This window comes from Patiria miniata, unplaced genomic scaffold (assembly GCF_015706575.1).
Source record: "Patiria miniata isolate m_02_andy unplaced genomic scaffold, ASM1570657v1 HiC_scaffold_5, whole genome shotgun sequence".
Taxonomy (NCBI): Eukaryota; Metazoa; Echinodermata; class Asteroidea; order Valvatida; family Asterinidae; genus Patiria; species Patiria miniata.
Genome location: NW_024037072.1, coordinates 31,821,601 through 31,847,793, shown reverse-complemented (window position 1 = coordinate 31,847,793; position 26,193 = coordinate 31,821,601). Strand labels below are relative to the sequence as shown.

Sequence of the window (26,193 nt, the reverse complement as noted above, 5' to 3'; positions counted from 1 at the left end):
CATGTGGTACAAGGCCATATTTGGCATGTCAGTTACATCACTTGGTGCTCCGTCATCCGTTACGGTAAAATGGAGTTCGTGGTGTCAAGAAAAAGAAGACATGGTTATGTAACAGATGGTGGTTACCATTTTCCTACATAATTAGTCATACCTGAGAAATCAACAAAATAAGCTCGGTTTCCTTTTTTTTTGAAACACCCTGTAGAAACTTTCACTGAGTATTGTTGTAGTTTATGTGATCTCTTTTGACAGACACGATTCATTATTGTATTGTATTGTATTGTATTGTACGTACGCACACAGCTAGTCATGTGTTCAACTTTGACATCCACGTTATATCACTGTGTCATTATATTGTACTACGTAGGCTTGCTAATAAATTGAAGTTCAGGAGATACTAGTCATCGTCATAGTTGTTGTTTTATTGTTTGTTTTGATTGAATTCTCGTCCTTTTTTTTTTAAACACCCTGTAGAAACTTTCACTGAGTATTGTTGTAGTTTATGTGATCTTTTTGTGAGAAAAATTGTGATATTTTCGCGACAGACACGATTCATTATTGTATTGTATTGTATTGTAGTGTACGTACGCACACAGCTAGTCATGTGTTCAACTTTGACATTCGCGTTATATCACTGTGTCATTATATTGTACTACGTAGGCTTGCTAATAAATTGAAGTTCAGGAGATACTAGTCATCGTCATAGTTGTTGTTTTATTGTATATTTTGATTGAATTCTCGTCTGCTTTAAAGAGGTTGTGGAATACTCGAAGACATTTCCGTCATTTTTCGGGTATATGTAGCCTAAGGTGCGATGAAATAAAAACGACTATTGTGTCTGTCATGAAATGAGTACCAAAGGTACTTTTGAGAGCTGTTTTTCAGGTCCTGTTTCGACGCGAACGTGCAATTTGAGTAAAAGTCGTCGTTGGGGGCAGCAAACAAAACGTAGTAAATCGTGACGTAATAAACAGGACTCCCGATGCAGCGTAGTATAAACGAGTCCTGTTTATTATGTCACGATTTTCTCATTTTACGAAGAACCCGACGACTGTTGATTTCAATTATGCGCTCGCCGACCAACAAATTATTCAATGAATTTCAGTTTTTTAAACATATAAACGCACATTACAAAAGAATGGGACTTATGTCATTATGATATATATGGGTCTACTCTACAATAAAAAAAATATAAAAAACAAAACGACTTCAGCATTCCACAACCTCTTTAACTAGAGGAATGTTCCTCTCCCTGGACCTTAACTCCCTAGGCCTTTTTGCTAGGATGTAGCCTCAATCCTGCAAAATCCTGCAATTGGCCTCATGGAAAAATAGCATATAGCCTCAATCCTGCAAATTCCTCCATTATTTCTTGAATGTGGTCCGTGGAGGGGTGACCACTGCCTCAATCCTGCAAAATCCCCCGGCTATGACTGTCAATATTTCGAGGCAGAGGCAGTGACATCTTGGAGCAGTGCGGAGGATTTCAAGTATAATCAAGGACTAAAATTTATGCATGGCTGAGCATAAACACAAGGTCCAGCCCAAGACCTTGACACAGTGCGTCCTCTGAAATCAGTAACGCACTTTTGCCATGTAACCTCAATCCTGCAAATTTCTCCAAACGGTTTTGGAGGATTTGGGATGGTTAAGGTTAATTGACGTGGGTCTGGTCCGCTACACAATCATGTTTCACCTGTCACGTGCACTTGGCTTGCACTTACAGCACAAAATATGTTCGGACAAATATTAAAACAAAGAAAAGGTAAATATCTGATACCCAACTGTAATTTCAGTTTTATGAAATCGATAGAGCGTACCTTCATAAGCGGGCCTTCAATCACATTCAGAGTTCGTGGGTACAATTCTGCGTTTTGTCTGGCTTCCTCCGTGTCGGCCACGACATACTTGTCAATGCCCTGGCAATCAGGTCAATGAAAAAACAACAAATTAAATGCAATTGCCTACAATTGTTAGTGTTTTGTCCCTTACATTTAAAATTTTACAGCAATTTTTTTTTTTTTTTTTTTTTAATTTGCTATTTTTCAAGCAATCTTTTTTGAATGAGCAGAGTTGTAATGACTCGAGTCAATGACTCGACTCGAGTCCGACTCGAGTCACAATTTTTGGTGACTCGAGTCGACTTGAGTCCCTAAGGGCAAATGACTCGACTCGACTCGAGTCCCTCATCAGAATGACTCGACTCGACTCGAGGAAGGCTAATGAGACTCGAGTCCCAAAAATAAATGCAAAACTTTACGAAAAATATTTGCAATGACTTACGCCGGTGCCGGTTTTTGTTTACGTCACGTTAGAATGTTTGCGAATAATGTATACATATACATGTACGTGGTTTGATCAGTGTCCCCATTAGTTGAATGGCGATCAGCTGGCACCCCCTTTTTATTTTCATTAAGAGGCAAATGTGGTGTTGCCACATGCAGTAGCCCGAATGTAAAATTTAAAAAGCCAAAAAATGACTTTCTCTCTTGTGTTTATTTATTGTATAGTGCTCAAATATTTGTGACTCGAATTGACTCGAGCTAAATACTTGACTCGACTCAACTCGACTCGACCACACACTGTGACTCGACTCAACTCGACTGTCTTGACCTAATGACTCGACTCGACTCGAGTCACTTCTTTAAAATGACTTGACTCGACTCGAGTCACAAAAATCAGTAACTCGTTACAACTCTGTGAATGAGACATGTAAATAAACAAAATCTGACCAAGTTTTGGTTAGGGAATAATTACTATACAACTTCAAATAATTATTGCCCAACAGTCATTAATTTGTTCATGTATTTTATGCTAATGTAATTTTTATGCTAAGTACTTTTTATTGTGTTTTTATTGTAAACTGACAGTAATCTCAAAGTCTTTTAATAAACCATTAATGATAAATAATAATAAAAAATAATAATAATCCACGAGGATCATTTGTTCGCGACTGGGCTGCAAAAGCAGCTCATGATAGAGTTTTGAAGGCCAAAAAAGTAGTTCTTTGGTGGAATATAATACAACAAAAAATAGGGGGAAATGAGGGTTTTTTTCATTAATGACAGATTCATTAGGAGGGCAATTCCATGTGAAAAGGACATTGCTGACAAATCAAAAATTTATGAAATCTTCAAACCTGCCGGCATCACAACCTAAAATGTGGTATGAAATTAAAGGGGACAACGAGACCTTTCATTTGAGAGGCAGTGAGATGGAGTATGTTTTAGTGGGGTTTTTTTTTGGGGGGGGGGGGTTGGTCCAAAAAGGCAGCGAGAAAGGTTCATATTTTATTTTAAAGAAATAACACACAGAGCTTAGAGTTTCATGATTCAGTACGGTTTTTTAACACTTGTGTGGCATTGATTTCAGATATCAAACGTCCATAATGAAGATTTGAGGTAAATGTGAAAGGGCCTTTTTAGCTAGCTACCTTGACTAACGAGTATTCCAGGCGTTCCTCCACGTTGTTGTTCCTCCAGCTCTCATCCACGACTCCCTTCTTGGCATCTTTACCCAATGCCTGTTGCCATGGAAACAGATCATACTGTTAAATACTGCGCAACTCCGTGCAATGACGCATAATACTTGATGGAAAAAGAACAGATATGGGCAACTCCAGCTTTAGGTAATGTCCGCGACAGAGATTTTAAGAGCTCCGTGAGTAAACCGGAAAGTGCATTTTACAAATCCATCATCTTGTAATCGTCAAGGAGATTACAGACTTGGAGTTTGGATCATTTAATTTAATCAGTAATTAGATGTCATAGTCTATGGGCTCTGTGCGCCAACAAAAGAGGGCGCCCTTTTACCTAGCAACGACGTCCCATGGGCGGGTGCGACACGTACATTTTGCTGGTTGACGCGCACCAACCGTTCCTTGTGTGTGACGCACACACAAGGGGATTTGTACTATGTACATGCAATGGCTGCGCTTCAACATAAATAATGCAGTCAGGCAAGATGGCGTCGATCGGTCACCCCCAACTGTACTTTCTTTGCCGGTGAGGGGGTTCTTGTGAATGGAGCGGATTTCTCTGTCACGGACATAACACTTCCTTTAATAATGCTGAAATTGTCACTATATTGTTTAAACAATATAGTTGAAATGTTTTTTTTGTAGTTTTTTTTTTGGCTTTTCTCAAAATCTCTTTTCATTCATTTATTTCTTGGAACCCTCAAGCACAAATCAAGAGACGAAGCGAAAGCAGGATTTTGTTAACCCCAAAAACCTAGAATCAGCTTGACGACTGGAAACTTTATTTTGTCAAAAACGAATGTTAAGACAGGAACAGGTTGTTTCTGGGGGTTGTAATCTTACACTTGTGTTTATTTTTGGATGAAATGACCATTAACAGGTTGTAACTTTTCTGTGAATAACACTGGCATTTCCATTCCTGTTTAAAGCTATAGTCCATCATTTGCAGCTATCTGAAAAGTAACTGGCGTAATTATTGTTGAAAAACATACTTGGTTGAAAGATAGTAAGGGGACTAAACTCCCTGTGAAATTATTCTTTCTGGCAAGCTGTCATTTTGAAGCAATCAACGAAAGAAGACCTTTCCAATGGTGCGTCTTAAGACGCACCGTTGTAAATTTAAATTAGTAGTTCGTTTTGTTATTTGGCGAAACGCGCGCAAGCATTTGCACGACGCACACGCGATTGCTATAATTCGTCGCATCAGTGTGCGACATCACGTAGCTGCAATCGGCTCAGTGAGAACGTGTCTCGGACGCTGAATTCTGGCCCAATTCAAAACATGATTCAGCAACTTTTGATTTGAAATTGAGATCCTAGAATGCTGTTTTTCTCGGAATATACAGCTGAAGCTGAGCTGAAAATTCATCAGGTTAGTTGTTCAGCACCCTTCTTTAGATTTTGAGCACTTTTGTTGCTTCAAACGAACAAAATACACAAATTCCAAATGATGGACTATATCTTTAATATATGGAAGAAGTCAATCATGTAGTTTGAAAAGTAACCTCTTTGAGCCAGACACCTAACTAACCGTCAGTTATGACTTAGATTGGTTGTAGACTGATGAGGAGAGTCGGACAGTGCTATTGTATAGCATTACCCTGTAATGCCAACGAGTGGGCAAAATCTGCCCCATTCTGTCGACCAGATGCATGAACGGACTTCCAGTGAATAGCCATTCTGTATCAACTGAATAAAAATTTGTGCTCTCTGGACTGGGGCCAGCTTTAGATTGCCTATTCTTGTTTCTTTCGTTTCAAGGCATATAGGATTATTTGCTTTTCATGCATTTTGTTCGTTTCCAATAATAACACCACTCAAAATCCAAAGAAAGAATACGCAAACCCTAACCTGTTGAAGAGTCAGCTCAGTGGATACTACACTTTTTCGAGAAAACAGTGAACAAAAATATGCATAACCTTTTGATCATGGAACATAGTTTTGTCGATAGCACTTTCCATTCCAGAAATCAGTCAATTGACTGATCGTTGGAAATCACCTACATTCTTGATTTCTTCTAAAAATGACAGCAAGCCGGACGGAATAATTTCACGGGGTGTACAGGACCAAAACGATCTTTAACCCTATCCACCCAACCCTTCAAATTCCAACTGCGTGTTTTGTTGGAATCTGTTGGAGTGAGGACTGTACTAGTTAACTGATAAATGTTTACATGGTACCAGGCATACCACCATAATCAGAGTCCAACAGTTTGGGTGTTTCGTTACCTTATGGTGTTGGATTTTGCGAGAGAGGGAATGGTTCCTAGTAGGGTTAATCCAATTAAGCCTTTTGATAATAATTTTGTAGGGTACTTTGGGGATAAATGCAAATGATCCTATATGCCTTTAAACACTCCCATAGGAAAGTGAGAAAAGTACCACTGCGCAGACTGGGCTCGGAGAAACTGTACAAGACTAGAAGTCTGAATTTATGGGAATAATTGGTGAGCTGGACAAACCTGAGCGTATTCCAGGAGCTTGTCTGTGGAGGCAGGATCTCTGTTCCAGAGCAGATCCTCGCAGAGTCTGAGCAACGCTGGGTCAATGTCATCATACAGTGGCAGATTGCCTGCATTGACTATTCCCATGTCCATACCAGCCTGGAGATAGAGATAGTACAAATAAGACGCGTTTCAATTTGTCCAGATGGGCATTCAAGAGTTACGCTGAACGGACCAGTACATAGACTAGTCTGAATATCATCCGTTCTCCACGGAGCCCTATCTCCGGTCAAACATCTGATTTATCCGTGCGCCAGTTAATCGGAGTCGACGTAACTAGTTCGTGACGTCATTTCATTCCCAAATCAAGACTAAACACTGTGATTGGTCGATTGGGATGCAGTGTTTTTGAAATACGACAATGGCCGGACATGCATACATCTACAAAACCCAGACACGACCGTGATTGGCCAGCTCTATTATTGCCGGCATATCATGTAACATATCGTTACAGAGCGCGGGACCGCCAAGTGGTGACCGCAGACATTTTTGCTCAATTCACAGCGTGTCCATGTTTTATTTTAGATAGCCATGAGTTTTCCTTGATATTTTCATGAGAATATTCTAAAATTCTGTGAAAAATATTTTCACTTTAACGAGGTTGCTGGGAAGTTGAGAGGTGGTGTAGCACAGCCTATTGCTATTGTCTGGAGAGGTGGTGTGGTACACACACTGCATAACGACTACAATGGACACAGCTTGGACAAATGGCACAAGACGCACATATCATAAAACTGGCGAAAACCTTTGCCTTTTGGGTCACTGTCAAATTCCCCGAGTTTTTGCCATGATTTTTTTGGTGTTTTCCCCAAATTCCCGGACTTTTCCCTAAGTGGAAAAATGGAAACTAATTTTCCAGGTTTTCCCTGATTTCCAGAGTGGCTGGGAACTAATTTTCCAGGTTTTCCCTGATTTCCAGAGTGGCTGGGAACTAATTTTCCAGGTTTTCCCTGATTTCTAGAGTGGCTGGGAACTATTTTTCCAGGTTTTCCCTGATTTCCAGAGTGGCTGGGAACTAATTTTCCAGGTTTTCCCTGATTTCCAGAGTAGCTGGGAACTAATTTTCAAGGTTTTCCCTGATTTCCAGAGTAGCTGGGAACTAATTTTCAAGGTTTACCCTGATTTCCAGAGTGGCTGGGAACTAATTTTCCAGGTTTTCCCTGATTTCCAGAGTGGCTGGGAACTAATTTTCCAGGTTTCCCCTGATTTCCAGAGTGGCTGGCAACTAATTTTCCAGGTTTTCCCTGATTTCCAGAGTGGCTGGGAACTAATTTTCCAGGTTTTCCCTGATTTCCAGAGTGGCTGGGAACTAATTTTCCAGGTTTCCCCTGATTTCCAGAGTGGCTGGCAACTAATTTTCCAGGTTTTCCCTGATTTCCAGAGTGGCTGGGAACTAATTTTCCAGGTTTACCCTGATTTCCAGAGTGGCTGGGAACTAATTTTCAAGGTTTTCCCTGATTTCCAGAGTGGCTGGGAACTAATTTTCCAGGTTTTCCCTGATTTCCAGAGTGGCTGGGAACCTTAATGGAGTGATCTCAATAGATTTTGCTTTCTCAAATGTCAGCTTTACGTTTAATTTTCCAGTGATGAGACCCTGGACCCGAGTCGTTCTGAACGACTTCCACAGTCAAATCTTGGTACATAGTCGCTCCTACTAGTTTCAAATTTTGAGCTTAATTTTGATCTTAGAAGTAATGTCGTTTGGCGGACTTTGGAACGCCCAGTCTGAAATGATTGATTGCTTGCAATTACATGTGCAGACTTGATTAACTATCTGCAGCTTAGTTCTAGGCCTTGTTACCCTCAAGCTCAAAAAATATATAATTGCTTTAAACTGTATTCATAAATACCTCTTATTTATTTATATATTGAATATTTCTTATTCCAAGCGCCTATAACGTGGGTAGTTTTTCAAAAAAATGTCGTTTATGCACCATTCGGTGTTCAAACAACGTTAAAACTGGTAGCGAGCAACCACTGAAACTTGGCTGAAAGGTCCCACATTTCCTGAGTTTGGATCTCACCTTGATGGCATGGTAGAGGAAAACGCTGTGCATGGCTTCGCGAACCTTCTCCTTGCCCCGGAATGAGAAGGAAAGGTTGGACAGGCCTCCGCTGATCCGGCATCCTGGAAGGCTTTTCTGTAAATCAAGTTTATTTTTTAAAGGCATATAGGATTATTTGCTTTTCATGCATTTTGTTAGTTTCCGATATAATAACATCACTCAAAATCCAAAGAAGAACGTTCAAAACCTAACCTGTTAAAGCTCCAGCTCAGTGAATATTACACTATTCGAGAAAACAGTGAACAATTATGCACAACCTTTTGATCACGGAAAACGATTTCATTCTACTTTTCATTTCCAACGATCAGTATTAAACTTGACTAATCATTAAGAATCACCTATATTTCTTGATTTGTTCTAAATGACAGTACCACGGACAGTATAATTTCGCGGGATGTTTAGTACCAGTACAATCTTTTATCCAAATATGATTATTTGACAATAATTCGCTAGGTTACTTTTGGGATTTAGGCCTTTTAAGTTAAGTTACCAAATATTTGGCACATTTAATTTAGGACTGCAGTCGATGTATCTAACGTGCGACGCAGTGCTTACATTTTTGATTTTTTTTGTAGAATCATTCCTTTCAAACATGATTTTTCGACGTCTTGTTATTTAGATAGATTTTACGTACCTCTGTCGTTCCTTTACAACACAAGATATAGGTTTTTGGGCAAAAAAGGGGCTTGCAGACTCCTTATTTTATACAGGCATTGCGCAGTCTTAAAAAAAAAGGTTTGTAGGTGACATTACGTGCAGGAGATAAGGCGCGAGCGCATATAGGACGTGTAGTCTTCGAAATACGTGCACCGCACTCTCTGAATAGCCGGTCAGCGTCGTTTACATATTCTTAACGGCCAGGGGTTAGTGAAGGAACGCACATGCGCGGAGTCCAGGCTGATGGTCCAGTGGTTACGGTGTTCGACTAGTGTGCCGTGGTACGTGGGTTCGAATCCTGACCGGGAACATGGTGCTTGTGTGCTTGGGCAAGGCACTTTACTTTGATTGCCTCTCTCCACCCAGGTGTAGTAAATGGGTACCTGGTAGGAAGAAATTCCTTCAGTGCTTGAGCGCCGTAATGGCAGCCGTGCTGAAGCCAGGGTAATAATAAAAGCGCCAGGAGCGTCACTTTGTGATGGACATGAGCGCAATACAAGACGCCATTATTATATTATTATTATTATTGATTCCAAATTCATTGTGCTACTCCACGCCAGTGGCCTTCGTCATTTATATCAACTGATACAGGTCACACTCAGATCATGTCACAAAAGAGACACGACCTTCCTCTCGTGAGATACGACCTTTTGAGTCCAGGGCCCTTACCTTGATCAGCTCAGTGGACTTGATGAAGTTGATTCCGTACTCGTTGTGCTCCTCCATGCCCGTCGCTATTGTCAAGATGTTGGGGTCAAATATGATGTCATTGGGGTTGAATCCCAGCTTTTCTACAAGGAGATTGTAGGATCGGGAGCAGATCTCTAGTTTCCGGTCCACTTCAACGGCCTGACAAATAGTTAGAACAAAATATAGAATTAGTGGCTCATGGGGTCATTTATCTGGAAACAACAACTTCAATTTATTGACAAAACTAAAGGAGTTATAATGTCGGAGAGCAATTTTAAAAGTCTGGTTTTAAAAGCCATTTTAAGCCAGACGTTTAAATTAGCTCCAACAGACTATTATTCCCATTCATAAATATCTTTTTGGTAACACAATGTACAAATATTGAAAAATAGACAAAATTCCGACAATGTTAGTTCAACAATTTAACTCCATGTTCAGGCCACTTCTATAGTGAACATCACATGGGCCCGGTTTGTTCAACATCTCATTCTTCTTATATGGAGATCATATCGGTGGTTCCCAAGCACCCGCTGGTATTAGGAGTGCGTAGTGCACACTGCGTGCATGTGGCGCATAGAACAGCATCTCACGAGCAATTTTAAACATCACTGAGCGGTGTTCATGGTGTTTAAACGGCGGTTTCATTAATCCATTTCATCCTTAGTGGAGTCAGGGAACCAGACTACTTGAACATTTTTGTTTTTCTTGGTTTTCCAGCATTTTTGAACACAAACCTTCAAACATGTCAGTGTAACAATATTTGATCTATTATACTAACCCCTCAAATAGTTCATTTCTGAAAATTACAGCAAAAGCCAATGATGTACATTCCCTTTAACAGGTTCGCATTTCAGACATTCAAAATGTCTGACACGTAAGAGGGATTACGTTCCAGACATAAAATGTCTGAAACGCTGACCAAATATCTGAAATGTAATCGCCATTGTTAATGTTTCGCACACATTTTCCAGAACAAAAGCATTTCAGGCATTTCTGGTGCATAATTTTACGTCACATTGCCATCGGCCTACCTGTCCGACTTCATCAAACGCCATGATAACCACGGCAGCACCGTGCCTCTTGATGGTCTGGGCTTTCTCCAGGAAGTCCTCCTCTCCTTCCTTGAGACTGATGCTGTTGACGATGCACTTGCCCTGGGTACACTTGAGGCCTGCCTCAATCACCTAGGGAGATGGTAAAATGATCCAAAGTTGGATTCTCGATAAGCCCATTTAATAATAACGATATTCATGATAATATGGTGCATATATAGAGCTTTATCCCAAAAGGTCTCCAAGTGCTTCATGCTCGTAAAATCTAGCAGATTTTTGAAGTCAACTTACATGCTATATTCTCCCAAACCATTTTTTTTACTTTTTAAAGCTGCAACAGGCTTAGGCCTCGTTCTGAGAGATAGTGGTGGGGTCTACCTTCCTTAACCCTAATTCCCTAGGCCTTTTTGCTAGGATGTAGCCTCCATCCTGCAAATCCCTCCACTACTTCTTGAATATGGTCCATGGAGGGGTGACCACTGCCTGAATCCTGCAAAATCCTGCGGCTGTGACTGTCAATATGTTGAGGCTTGGCCAGTGACATCCTGGAGCAGTACAGAGGATTTCAAGCATAATCCAGGCCTATATTTATGCATGGCTGAGCAAAAACAACACAAGGTCCGGCCCAAGACGTTGACAAAGTGCATCCTATGAAATCAGTAATGCACTTTTGCCATGTAACCTCAATCCTCCAAATTCCTCCACTTTGGCAAAGAGGATTTTGAAGGATTCAGGGCGGTTAGGGTTAACAGAACATGTAAGTTGACCTCAAAACCTTCAAGATTTTACGAGAATACAGCACATCGGGGCACCATGTATTGGATCTAAAAAGTGTGTAACGTCCTATTTTTTGCATTATTTTGTGTCCTGACTGGGCCCATCCAATTAAGGGCAATAACTGGGTATTTCAAAAAGTTACAGTTTACAATATATCAAAAATATTGTAGACTGATGACTTTTATAAACATTAAAATTGTTGACCTCAACTTTCATTCAATCGATCACGTAATTAACAACTGGGTAAATTCAAACAAGGGAGTCTGTCGCTCGACAAGTCGGTGTTCGGTACTTAAGACACTCAAAGGAAAAGTAAACATGGACAAGCAAGACTTTACAAACTCTACAGGGCGAGTCAAAAAAAGGAAACCCAAATGGCAGGACCAATTTTTTTAATGAAGTTCTACATGTAGCACTTTCAAAATCCCGGATATGAAAGCCCAACCCATAAGCTTACTTTTAGTACAAGAATCATTCAAATCACTCATGTACTTTTCAAGTTACTGAATTTTAAACACAACCACCGTTTTAAAGTTCTGTCCAAGGATCACCAAAAAGGTAGGTGTTCTTTCAGCAAAACGAAAGCAATTCACATAGGGATGTTGAATTGTTTGCGTATTGCTAAAAAAACACACACCTTTTTTTGTGATCCGTGGATAGAACTTTAAAACAGTGGTTGTGTTTAAAATTCCGTAACCCATGAGTGATTTGAATGATTCTTGTACTAAAGGAAAGCTTATTAATTAGGCTTTCATATACTTGATTTTGAAAATGCTACATGCAGAACTTTATTGAGAAAATAGTCCAGACATTTGGGTTTCCTTTTTTTTTTTACTCACCATGTATACTGCAAAATCTTCCAAAACCGCCTTGTGAATTTTGATGAACCGTGAGGCAGATTCATAAAATTGATACCCTTGTGAATATACTCTAGTAAACATGCATCAACAGTTATGCTGCAGCATCTACCTTGAACTTGGAGGAGTCGATGCACAGCGGCACCCTGCAGATGTCCGGCTCTGACGAGATGAGGTTAACGAACTTCGTCATGGCCTTGACCCCGTCCAGCATGCCCTCGTCCATGTTGATGTCTAGTACCTGCGCTCCAGCCTCCACCTGGGCCTTGGCTATACTCAAAGCCTCCTGGGCAATAAAAAAAAAACACCAATAAAATTGCAGTGCACGATGATAATAATAATAATAATACCGAAGTCTTATATAGCGCACGTATCTACCAACAACTAGGTACTCAAGGCGCTGGAAATAATGTCTATCATTAGAGACAGGTAAGTGAAGTACATGAGAAATATGAGAACCATAATGTAGCACCTTAATAATGGTTTACAAGGTGCTGCGGCGTATTAAGCAGCCACTGCCAGAAACACCAGGGCAAACCCCTTCTCTTAGCGATAAGTGTTACTGGGGTCTTTAACGTGCATTACACAACACACGAGACCTACGGCTTTACGTCCCATCCGAAGGACGAAGCAATAATGGTAAAGTGCCTTGCTCAAGAGCGCAAGCACCATGTTCCAACGGTCAGGATTCGAACCCATGTACCATGGTACACGAGTCGAACACCATAACCATTGGACCACAGCACCCCACTGCAGGTCAAATGGCGCCTTGCTTGGATTCCGAGGAGGTGGGGCATGGTGTTATTTGTTGTGATGTTGGACAAGCGAGGGAGAAATGAACCATCCGTTTTCCATCTTAAGACCTTTATGAAACATACTATTTATCTTTGAGAAAGACTCTGCTAGAATCGAAAGGTAGGACCCCCTAATTTTTCCCAACAAGTATATACTAAATCACAAGTGACACTGAAAACTGTAGTCGCTAGTAAAAGGTAATATATAACATTTGCTTTTGCTGTAATTTTCAGAAATGCATAGATTTGGGGGTTAGCATTTTATAACAATATATTGTTACACTGACCTGTTTAAAGTTTAGTGTTCAAAGATGCTGGAAAAACCAAGAAAAAATAATGCTGTAGACTGGTTCCCTGATCCTACTGCAGACGAAATGGAGCAATTTATAGACGTCTGGGAATTGTGAGGTCAAAGAACCAGACTAGCTGGCTTGCAACCGTTCAGGGAATTGTAACTGATTGCAAACAAACCGTGGACTAACTATTGGTAAATTGGGGGCAGTGTTTGAAAAAAGTTAGTTTTTTCCATACAAAATTCTCCTTCCCTTGAAAATAACAGGACACCAAGTGCCATGGTATCACAGGATGCTTGAGAATATTGTTTACCTACAGTTTAGTAAGGTATTTCATAATAATTTGATAGATGTTTTTTTATGACTGCAAATGTTGTATATTACCTTTAAGTAACAATGGAAGGCCTTGGTCAAGGCATTCTTTTGATTATTTGTAACCTGACTTGTGATAGATCAATTGCATTCAGCAGCTATCTTTGAGGTACGCTTTATTAATTCATTAACAGACTCGTGACAAACTTATAATTTGACTTAAAATCGACAGTGTTCATCCCTTATTTACTTATGATATGACTTGTGATTGGACTTATTGTTGGGCCTGTGATGATTTGTGAGTGAATATTGTGACTTATGACCTACTCGTCATTTAACTTTGTATTGACCAGCGATTGACTTATGATTGACCAGCGATTGACTTGTGTTTGGCTTGTGATTGACATGTGTTTGACTAGCGATTGACTTGTGATTGACTAGCCATTGAGTTGTGATGAGTAGCGATTGAGTTGTAATTGACTAGTGACTGATTTGTGAATGACTTGTGATTGACCAGCGATTGACTTGTGATTGACTAGTGACAGACTAGTGACTGACTTGTGTTTGGCTTGTGATTGACTAGCGATTGACTTGTGATTGACTAGCCACTGAGTTGTGATGAGTAGCGATTGAGTTGTGATTGACTAGCGATTGACTTGTGATTGACTAGCCACTGAGTTGTGATGAGTAGCGATTGAGTTGTGATTGACTAGTGACTGATTTGTGAATGACTTGTGATAGACCAGCGATTGACTTGTAATTGACTTGTGATTGACTTGTGATTGACCAACGATTGACTTGTGATTGACTTGTGATAATGTGCTTGACTTGTGACTGATTTGTGAATGACTGGTGATTTACCAGCGATTGACTTGTGATTGACTTGTGATTGACTTGTGATTGACCAACGATTGACTTGTGATTGACTTGTGAATGACTAGTGACAGACTAGTGTTTGACTTGTGATAATGTGCTTGACTTGTGACTGATTTGTGAATGACTGGTGATTGACCAGCGATTGACTTGTGATTGACTTGTGATTGACCAACGATTGACTTGTGATTGACTTGTGAATGACTAGTGACAGACTAGTGTTTGACTTGTGATAATGTGCTTCACTTGTGACTGATTTGTGAATGACTGGTGATTGACCAGCCATTGACTTGTAATTGACTTGTGATTGACCAGTGTTTGACTTGTGATTGACTAGCAATTGACTAGCGATTGACTAGCGATTGACTAGCGATTGACTTGTGATTGACTAACGATTGACTTGTGAATGACTAGTGATTGGCCCATGATTGACTTTGAGTCAACTGGTGACACTGTCTACTGCACATACTGCTTTCCATACTGTACCTCATATTGACCGTTGGTGATCAGTTTGGCAAACTTCCTGGATCCTGCAACATTGCACCTCTCTCCAATGTTAACAAATAGCGTGTGCTTGCCCAGGATCATGGGTTCAAGACCTGAACCAGAAATTGAAGGAAAAAAACAACAACCAACTTAGAGAAACATATTGTTAACAGTGAAAGTCCCTTCTAATGTTGGAGGAACGGCTATAGCTCTTTAATCTACCCCCCCCCCCAAAAAAAAAATGGTTACCATCAAATAGAAAATGCGAGTGATCAAATTCTTTCAGTCTGAAACCACACCTGCCACATTTACGGGCTCTGTATGGGCTCCGTGCACAAGTACCCAATCAACGGCCAGAAAAGGAAAGTTGGGGGTGACCTAGACTGGTTTCCAATCCATCCACTGCGTATTTTGAATGTATCCAAAGTTATTGGAGGCAGGGATTAGTCTCAGAGACCATCGGAAGTTTTGAATTCGAAGGTATTTTCGCGTCCCGATGACGTCCCGCAAAGACGCGGTGGCTATAACTTTTGCATATTCAGGGAGTCATGCGCACTTCGCACATGAACCAGTACAGTACAGTACGCGCACGCTGAGTGTCCGTCCACGGAGCTCTCAAAAGACGTAAAAACACGCCTTCTTTTGTTGGCGCACGGAGCCCATAGAAACTGTAAATGGCGCTGTGTGGCAATATATTATTGACTTTTAAATTTCGGGGTTGGGCTTCTTTTACAGGTACTTGAATTGGGTGCCCGGTTCCCACGCTACCGGTAAGCACACCACACGAGTCCATACCTGATAAGAGCTGTGCGTGGGGATGAACCTCCGTGGGCGGGACCCTGGGTTTGTACGGCCTGACGGCGTCAGCGATGGCCTTGATGTGTGCAGGGGTTGTCCCACAGCAACCGCCGACGATATTCACTAGTCCATCCCTCGCAAAGGCCGCGAGGTGACTGGACGTCATCTCCGGGGTTTCGTCGTAGTCGCCAAAGGTGTTCGGCAGTCCTGGAGAATGGGAAAAGAAAGACCAAGTAAAATAAATGCTTACCAGAAGATGGTATATCCACAAAAGTATCCAAAGTTGTACACTTTGCCAAGCAAAGCTTCAAAATACATTTTAAAGCCAGAGTCCATCATTTGCAGCTATCCAAAATGTAACTGGCGTAATTATTGTTGAAAAACATACCGGTACTTGGTTGAAAGATAGTAAGGGGACTAAACTCCCTGTGAAATTATTCTTTCTGGCAAGCTGTCATTCTTAAGAAATCAACGAAAGAAGGCCTTTCCAACGGTGCATCTTAAGAAGCACCGTTGGAAATTTCCGTTAGCAGCTTGTTATTTTATTCGGTGAAACGCGCGGAAGCGTTGGCACGACACACACGATGGGCTCAGTGAGAACGTGTCTCGGACCCAATTCAGGCCCAATTCAAAACATGATTCAACAACTTTTGATTTGAAATCGATATCCTAGAATGCTGTTTTTCTCGAAATCTACAGCTTAAGCTGAGCTGAAACTTCATCAGGTCAGTTGTTCAGCACCCTTCTTTAGATTTTGAGCACTTTTGTTGCTTCAAACGAACAAAATGCACAAATTACAAATGATGGACTATACCTTTAATGGACAAAATGACAACATTGCAGTTGATTAATTCTTACCCACCTCAATCCTCCAAAGTCCCCCAGGCACTTTTGGAGGATTTTGAAGGTTTGAGGATGAATGCAACATACACTTTTGGGGGATTGTGGAGGATTGAGGGCACATGAACATTCAGTGTCTGTTGATTTTGGAGGATTGAGGCTGCATGGTATTTCAAGAATAGGAGGATTTTGGAGGATAGAAATTGAATGCAACATAAACTTCTGGAGGATTGTTGAGGATTGAGGGTACATGGACATGCAGTACCAGTTGATTTTGGAGGATTGAGGCTGCATGGTATTTCAAGAATAGGAGGATTTTGGAGGATTGAAGATGAATGTATTTTGAGAGGCAGGACTGTCGAAAGACTTTGAAGATTGAGGCAGTGGGTATCCTTCATTTGAACATAAGTACAACATTTTGGAGGATTTTGAAGGATTGAGGATGATTCCTACCAAAAAGGACCTAGGAGGAGAGGGTTAGGATTAAACAAATTTTAGTTGAAATGCCATTCAATTTAGTTCAATTTTGTGGTTCTAGCTGCTACGGATTTGAGTGGGGCAGCCTTACATAGCAAACATGGTAGCATGAAGCATGGGGGTTGGACAATGAAACCTATCTTACCAGCATTAGGGTAGCATATAACGTACTCCAGCGTGCACATCCCAATGGCCTCAATGAATGGTCTCATCTCCGTCGCGCCTAAGGCACAGTTGAGACCGAGACACATAGGGTTGGTGTGGGAGACACTAATGACGAAGGCCTCGCCCGTCTGACCGGACAGAGTCCGTCCACTCTTGTCAACTATCGTGCCTGAAATCTGGAAATCGGGACAAATTTGACAAAATGCATGTTTACAAAAATGTCCACAAGTAAGCATTATTAGGCCCCCAAAAAAAAGCGTCGGTTTTAATCATGCGCGTTGATCTTTTTATTTCCAAAATGTTCCGCGGTAGCTCCAACAGCGCCCTCTATTTCCGCACCTCCTCAAATTTTTTTACCAAAGAGCACCAAGGAATGGGAAATTGCACCAAGGCAAATGATCGAAAGCACCAAGGCAAATTATGGAGGACACCAATGTACATGAGGACACCAAAAAAGCAAAATAATACCCCACCTTGTCTGTACAATCCAAGCTTGAAGAAAAAAAAAAAAAAACCACATGGCCGCGTCAATTCCGGAACTTTGGTCTGACCAGAGACCGAATAATTTTTTTTTTTGGCCTTATGCACAGATATTTTTCTACTGTGATGACTGGAAAATGTTGCACAACTACAATGAGTTTGAATGTTTAACTTTGCAAAGCCAGCGAGGTGCAACACTGAAGTACCTTGTTTCTCATAAACAAACCTAAGTAAAGCATACTCACAAATATTGGAACTGGCTTGTACTCGTTTTCGAAGAGCAGCTGTATGGCGTAGAGGGCCGCTTTGGAGTTGAGTGTGTCAAAGATGGTTTCAACCAGGAGAACATCGGCCCCGCCGTCTAACAAGCCCCTGGCTTGCTCCGAGTACGCATCCACTAGTTCATCAAACGCTGGGAAAGATACACAGAGATGATGTGCAAATAACCACCACTAAATAACCTGTACATCTATCAAAATCAAACACTGAAATATAGACCAGCTGGGACTCGAACCCATGACTTCCTGCTTTCTAGTGCAGACGTCTTACCAATTGACCACCGAGATTGCGGGATCGGTTGGTTGGTTCGAATCTGATGTACATGTAGCAGGGGGTAACGCAATTAAACTATTCACAAGATGGAATATGCGTCGGGGTGATGTAAATCAATATTAGGTTTTGCCTGTCATAATTGTATGCACAAAAATTTGACATTTAAGTTAATGTATATTTTAGCTACCTTTTTGTATTATAACATAATTAAGAATAAATCTTTTAAAAATATCCAACCCATTTGACATTTTTATTCAATTATTAAGCTACTTTTAAACGAATTGTTTTGGGGTATTTTAACACAATTAAAACAAAGTTCTTTGAAAATCTACAACCAATTTGGCATTTGGGCTATGATTTGCCCACCAATACACCAATTTATTTCATTCTATCCTATATTGCAATCTTTTACACAGCGTGCCCTTTTGCCACTTAAGCGCTGTACGCATGCACGAATATTTATTTGGCACTTAATAATAAAAAATAATAATTTTATAATTTGAATATAACCTTATTAACTACTAGCAGCCAATTTGATGTATTTTCAGCGATGCCAGTATATTCAGTTTACAATACAAAAGCCTTTACTTGACTACAAGAATACAAGCGGCAAAATCGGATATGCCTGTCATTACAACTACATGTACACGTGTATATCTATACAGTGGAACGTCGCTATACTGAACACCACTATATCCAACATTCGGCTATACCGAACATCATCTTTGGCTCCCAGTTTTTGTGTACAAAACATACTGAACATTGCTGATGAAAAATGTCAGAAAAACAGAAGAGCGACAAGTGGTTGTTATTTCCTCTACGAATAAAAGGGGAAAGTCGCCCATTGCTGTCGATAGTAAGCTCAAAAACTGGGTAAATATTCACTAATCAGCACATGTTCAAAGTCATCTTTCAGTAATTACCGGGGCATTCAGGGTGAAGTTCTGAAGGGCGCTATTTATTGAAAAGGGAGTACTGGACCACCGGCGGCTTAAAATCACTATACTGAACGATCCCTCTTACATCCAATTTCTGTGGATCCCACAATGTTCGTTATAGCGGTGTTCCACTGTAGTCGGCAGTCAACGCTTTAAGACAAAAAACAAAAAACAGTCTGCTTCCTGTAACCCTACCTACCCTATTTCAACAGCCCTATCCTAATTTTTTTGGGGAAAAACGAGGGAAAAAACCTGAAAACCATCGATTACTACCTTTTACCCTTGACTACACGCAGACACATATGATCGTACACAAAACAAATTGCCAAAAAAATTCACTACCTACCTACCCTATTTTCAAATGCAATGTAATTAGAAGCAGACCAAGTTTTTTTAGGCCGAAACTGAGTACCACTTAATAAATATTCCAGCTAGCATTCAATATTTCTCCATGTTAATAACTTAACATAATTGGCTCGTGTTTTCCTGGCTTCCAAAAAATCATACAGAGCTGAACATCTGTTGCCAATCAATATTGCATCTACCCCCCCCCCCCCCCCCCCCTCTGTGCATATGGCTAGTCCTTTTGAGTGCATTTCTTGCAATTGATCCTCTCTACACAAAATAAACAAAATCGCTCCGGCTTTTTCTAGCGATTGGATCGAGGATTGCAGTGTGTGATGTTATAACTATGGTGAATCAGTTTGGAAGGCCAAGCGTTCTAAAGGTGTTCCTTAGAAATTCAAGAATATTTCCTTTTTTGAATTGCCCTTTCAATCATTCATATGGAGAATTGTGTAAATTAGAAGTGAGCAATAAGTAAATTTGAACTTACTAGAAGTGTTAAAGCTATAGTCCATCATTTGCAGCCATCCGAAAAGTAACTGGCGTAATTATTGTTGAAAAACATACTTGGTTGAAAGATAGTAAGTGGAAAGAAGGCCTTTCCAATGATGCGTCTTAAGACGCACCGTAGGAAATTTAAATTAGTAGTTCTTTTTGTTATTCGGTGAAGCACGCGCAAGCATTGGCACGACGCACACGCGCGCGCCATTGCTATAATTCGTCGGATCAGTGCGCGACATCGCGTATAGCTGCAATTCAAAACAATTCAAAACATGATTCAGCAACTTTTGATTTGAAATTGAGATCCTAGAATGCTGTTTTTCTCGGAATATACAGCTGAAGCTGAGCTGAAACTTCATGAGGTTTAGTTGTTCAGCACCCTTCTTTAGATTTTGAGCACATTTGTTGCTTCAAACGAACAAAATGCACAAATTACAAATGATGGACCATACCTTTAAATGAATTGCTCATACAGGTATTTCTCATGAAATCAAAGAGGAATTACATTTTAAAATAGAAACGTTTGATAGTAATTATGTTGTTTCATCCTTTTAAAATGTCACACAAAATCACTCATCCTGAAAGCATGTTTCATATTAAATTACACCATCGTGGCATTTCAAAATATATTTTAATGCAATATCTATTAGAAAATTTGAATAATAATGTGTATTTATAAAGTGCACGTATACACCAGTATTGGTGCTCAAGGCGCTACATCACTATATTACCCTGATCATTGGGCCAATGAAGCATTCCAAAGACAATCTCAGCTCCCTGGGGAGTATACATCTCAATGCTGCCATTTCGGCGCAAAGCAGCTACAATCAATCACAAAAACCATCTCGGCCCTCACACGTACTAATTTACTCCTGGGTGGAGAGAAGCAATGCGTGACAAAGTGCCTTGCCCAAGGACACACGCACCATGACCCCAGGCTGGACTTGAACCCTCAACTTGCAGAATTACCCACAGATCACGAATTCAATGCGCCAGACCACGAGGCCTTGGTACTCAAGAAAAGGAGGGGAATTTGTTGGCATACTTATGTTTCTGAAGTCTGGTTGTTCCACGGAGGGGGAGATGGAGAGGGTTCGGTTGGTTGGCCCCATGGCGCCGGCCACATAACGAGGGACGCCTGTAGCCTCCGACACATCCTTAGTTGCTCGCTTGGCAACCTCCGCAGCCACTTTATTCAACCTATAGGTCTGCAAGGGCAAATCAGAAAGGACGGTGAAAATGTAATGTTTGAGTTTTACCACAAACATATGTTTTATTTTTAAATTGCTGTTCAGTTTGTGCATGGACGGTGATTAACACACGATTATCCAAAAACTCACTGTTGTCTTACCACAAAAAGTACGCAAAATTGTAAGTGTCTCCACGAAGGGAACTTTCAAGCATTTCAACTGCATAGGTTTTAAATAATGAACAGTAATTTCCCTCTCTTTATTAATATTTGCCAGAGACACTTTCGAATTCAGCAAAAATCGAAGCTCATCACCTTAGAAATTGCACATTCGGGTGCAGCCTTTTGCCATTTTGCAATAGGCTGGTTGCAGGGAAACATAACCGATGTGATTTTGAATTCAGGAGGCGGGATTCAGACCTATGCACGTCATGCATATCATTTGCATACATTAGGAGGAAAGCCTCCTGCTTGTTACCTGACCCAAATTTGAAGTCCGGAGGACAATGGGGGACAGGGAGCTAGACTAGGGCCTAGAGACCATTCTACTGGCAAGGTGCATCACTTTGTGCACAAAAGCAACCAACAGCTATTTTTCAGAGGTTTGCAGACGCCATTCGAACCTTACTGTGCAATTTTGCTTTGCAACTTTTTCCCCAGTTTATTCCGTGTACACGTCTGTCTAATACTGCAAAATCTTAACTTGAATTGCTGATATGGCTTGTAGCAAAGTAACAGACAATATGATACACAGTCAAGTCATTTCTGGAAAGTTGATAGATTCTCATTAGGCCAAAAAAAAAAAGTCTCCGGTTTCTAGTATGCACGTGCGTCGCCGTAGCCATGCGCGTCGGCAAAATGAAAAAGTTTTTTTTTCAATAAAAAATGATGTCTCAAAACCGCCAAACTCACTGGTTTGACTTGAATCCTGCTGCTGCACAATTTTAACGTGTTTTTAGATGGGGTTATGATCGAGAATAAGTTTTATGTGGCCTCTCTGGACTCCCATATATTTGCACTAAGTTTAGTCGGGCACCATTTGCAGTCATTAGCCGACATTTGAAGCAAAAAAAAAAAGTAAAAAAAAAAACAAGCCGCGTCGCCGCACCACTTTTTGGGCAAGCTCCATACCAGAAACCGGAGACTTTTTTTTTTGTTGGCCTTACTGTCCTTTTGAAACGGAATTCAACCAATTCCAAGGGGTCTGGGTAGTCATCTGAGTCTAACTTGCGGGCCATGGTGAGGCTTACGCAAGTCTAATTCATATGTGACAATCAGACAGTGAATCAATCAGTGAGTCTGGGATCAGACCATTAAAATACTTGTTTCTTTTTACGGATACACCCAAACATAGATTGGGCCCAAATACAACATAAGACACACAAATAGATACGAGATAATCTGCTCTGCGGATCGCACTTTTTTGCGGTCGATCCCTAATGTTTTGAGGGTAGCATTGTTCCCTAAATTTCCCTTTGTATGAGTACCCCACAAGTAGCTGTGGTAACTACGGAGATACAGTCATACGGAAATACGGTCATATGATCATACAAAATTTAGGAAAGGTAAGTGTCCCCCAAAACTTCGTTTTGGCGACACAAAAACATAGTAATTAAATAGAGATAATATAAATATTATAAACAACCACAGAAAATACATAGCATGACAGTGAAGGTTAGCGGATAATTAAAGATGGCAGATAGAAACAGGGGTGAGATTGGCAGACATGACAAATCCACGAAAAAAATCAGCAGAAGGTTTCTGGGAAGCTATTAAGGGCCTCAGAGCAAAGTCTAAGGTCATGATGGTACAGTCGATTCTCGTTAGTACAATTTCTGTCAATACAACATTCTGGTTATAACAAACATAAAGCCTTGGTCCCGACTGTGCATTTATGTGCACAATGAATGGGACTGATGTTCCTCTTAGTACAAATTCTGATATAACAAACAATTTGGCTAGGTCCGAACGAGTTTGTAAGACTCGACTGTATATGTTAGTATAATGACCAAACACCTGGCCCATTGTTTACCACAATAACCACTGATAATGTGCAGATTTCTCAGATGTTATGAATTCCTACAAACTGTGGCATGCATTTACCAGATGCTCCACGCCATAGTCGGCTTGCGCGACCCTGGTGCCACTGAAGGTATTGGTTTCCACAAAATCTGCCCCAGCCTCCAGATAATCCTGTAAGTGTAAGGTCAAATAAGATAATCATAAATTGTACAAATATTTTCATTTTTTTGCTGGTATGCCGAAGGAGATAAAGCAATGTGCATAGTCATCAGCTCTAGTCTAAAGCATCCATGCAATGGACATTTTAAAATGAGTTTCTTGAAATCCGCCCGTGTCCCAGAATAAGCCTTTTCGGAGTTCCAACTGCGCATTCATAACCTGTGACAACGCGCATTATTTGTCTCAAATGGCCTTTGACATCATCGCGCCACTGACTTTACATAAAGGCTGTTTGTGCATTGTGGGTACTGTCAAAGGGCATTTGAGACAAACAATGTTCGTTGTCACGGGTTACGAATGCGCGCAGTTGGAACTCCGAAAAGGCTTATTTTCAGTCCCACTATTTTTAAGATGTTTCTTGGCCTGTTTTGGACAATTTATGCTAATGCAAGTGTTTTTATTCATGACAACTCTGCAGTAAAACTTTTTTTTAAACAATTACCTGGGACAAAAAAGGCCTATAAATCTAAATATTTCTTTATTGTCTTCTCTCCACTGATTTCTGCAGGATTACAAGCTACATGGACTCTTTGGTTCATGGCCAGAAATAAGGTAACATAACATTGGTGAAAATAACATAAACATTGGGAATTGACAAGACTGCTTGAAATCCACTTACATACAGCCAAGTTAAATTTAAAAAACATGTTGGATCTTGGAGAAACTGGATTGTTGTATGACTTATTTACAGAACTAAGTCAGTAAATAAATATCCCGATGACAGAATTGAAAAAAAAAACCTGAGCCTAATTTAAAGTTACGTTATATCTTGAATGTGGTCCTTAGAGGGGTGACCACTGCCTCAATCCTGCAAAATCCTCCAGCAATCACTGTCAATATGTTGAGGCAGAGCCAGTAACATCCTGGAGCAGTGTGGAGGATTTTAAGTACTATAATCTAGGCCTATATTTATGCACAGCTGAGCATAAACAACACAAGGTCCGGCCTAAGACCTTGACACAGTGCATCCTCCAAAATCAGCCACACATTTTTACCATATGACCTCAATCCTGCAAAATCCTCCATTTTGCAAAGAGGATTTTGGAGGATTTGGGATTTAGGTCAGGGTAAACAGAGATGCTCAGCAGCAATTAAGGCTTAGTAACTTCATGTGCTAAGTTAAAAATCCGCCAAGTACCAGTCACAAGCAATCTACAGTACTTTTTGACAGGTAACCTGTTTCTGCTAATCATTTTTCTTTTTTTTGCTTAGTAGATTTCTGTGATTAGGAGCTTGCTGAAAAATGGTCGCACTGACCCTGTGTATCTTGTAGATGGCATCGGGCTGAGTGAAGACCAGCAAGTCATTGTTTCCCTTCAAGGGCTTGGTGTGGTCCTTGAACATCTCCCCACGGAAGCCGTCTTCGTCGAGGTGCAGGGCCTGGATCATGGTTCCCATGCCCCCATCAAAGATCATGATGCGTTCCCCCAGTGTCTTCCTGATGGCTGCTGCCACGCCTGAAAAAAGGAGAGCAACAAATTATAAAATGGATCCAGTTAAAGATGTATGGTCTGCACTCTTTTTCACATTATTTACTTTACTCCTAACAAATATTTTAGTGATAAGTTTTCCTAACAACCAAAGTTTTCCAATGTTTGGCGAAAGTGTGCCCCTGTTTTATTTTGAACAAATGAGTCAAAAATGTTTTTGATCTCTCAAAAAATCACCTTTACAATCAAAAGCAGACTTTTCTTAATTCCAATGACACCAGTTTTGCCATTTTGCATGTTTTGAACAGTTTCTTGGGGTAGAAATCACGATTTTCCTGCACAGTTTGTGCCTTGTGATTCAGCGCGCCGTGCGTGCTCACGGTACATCGCGCGGTGATCGCCATCTTTATTTTCGGATTGCGTGTTGTCGCATGACGTGCAGTGGAGCATGACGTGTGTAGGCCTAGTATGTACAGGTAGCGCTGAGGTTTGTTGAGGGCAAACAACCGTGACACCGTAGCCAGCTACAAGGTGCATAGATCGAGTGGCGGGGTGTTCTGCAATTGTGCCATGTGAGCCCTGATTATATTAGATGCGTTGCCGTTAGGCCTAGGCCTACTTTTTTTAAAATGTTACAAATTCACATAATTAAAAAAATCAAAGCAAACATGCATCTTTTGTGCACTGCCGTGACTGCATTGATTGAAGTGATTGAATGAATTTTGTTGGAAAATGTTGGTTTTTGGGACTGTGTTGTCTAGGTCTCGGTATTAGCTTGGACCTTACTATCGCCAGACCATGTCCAAATGTTAAAAAAAAAGGCGATAAGTTGGGTCCAAGTTACTCGGACTATAGTTCTTCTAGGAGTACACTGCCGTGACTGCAGTGATTGAAGTGATTGAAATTGAATGAGAGGCAGTGCCGGCCAACATGGCCAATAATGTCCAAGGCCACACTACCACTGTCATGACTGTGTCAAATCTGGCCAGTATAGTACACACGACGAACTCACGACACCACCATCATGACCATGGTCACGTCACACACAGCTTTCTGAAAGGAAAAAAAATATTGTTGAACTTCAAGTTCAAGTTCATTTAAGTTAGCAATTAAAGAATGAATGAAAGTTATGTTTTGTTGTTACCAGAAACACTGGCGCTGCAATCTTCGTCCGACACTGTTGGTGGCATTTTAATTAGAGACGAACAAAGTTCTAAATGTTCAGAACAGAGCTAGAGCCGACATCGAACTATACACAAACTAGGCGAAGGTTGGCCGGTGCATGCCGTGCGCGCGTGTACTACAGCGGTTTGTTTTTATGCAAGAAGTTCAATGACAATCATACAGTCGTGCACCTGGACTCCAGCTTAAAAGACACACAGATATTTCTATGGGGATT

At 40.7% G+C, this 26,193-nt stretch overlaps 1 protein-coding gene across 1 annotated transcript; it reads right to left on the bottom strand.

Moving 5' to 3' along the window:
* Nucleotides 1-1,649: 1,649 nt before the first annotated feature.
* Nucleotides 1,650-26,170, bottom strand: LOC119740770 (methionine synthase-like). The gene is made up of 15 exons (XM_038216183.1): nucleotides 25,939-26,170; nucleotides 24,622-24,821; nucleotides 23,227-23,316; nucleotides 20,980-21,142; nucleotides 17,844-18,010; nucleotides 17,099-17,294; nucleotides 15,634-15,843; nucleotides 14,839-14,951; nucleotides 12,193-12,366; nucleotides 10,426-10,578; nucleotides 9,374-9,553; nucleotides 8,006-8,122; nucleotides 5,940-6,080; nucleotides 3,434-3,523; nucleotides 1,650-1,919 (listed from the first exon to the last, which is right to left on the bottom strand). The coding sequence occupies exons 1-15, from the start codon at nucleotides 25,982-25,984 to the stop codon at nucleotides 1,686-1,688; spliced, it is 2,274 nt and encodes a 757-aa protein (XP_038072111.1). The 5' UTR covers nucleotides 25,985-26,170; the 3' UTR covers nucleotides 1,650-1,685.
* Between the last annotated feature and the right edge of the window lie 23 nt (nucleotides 26,171-26,193).

Coding starts and splice junctions, on each gene's coding strand:
- LOC119740770 (XM_038216183.1), bottom strand. CDS start 25,984: ATGCCACCAACAGTGTCGGACGAAGATTGCAGCGCCAGTGTTTCTG. Junction 17,295..17,843: donor ACAAGCCAGTTCCAATATTT/GTGAGTATGCTT, acceptor CCCGATTTCCAG/ATTTCAGGCACGATAGTTGA. Junction 15,844..17,098: donor TATATGCTACCCTAATGCTG/GTAAGATAGGTT, acceptor CCCATTCTCCAG/GACTGCCGAACACCTTTGGC.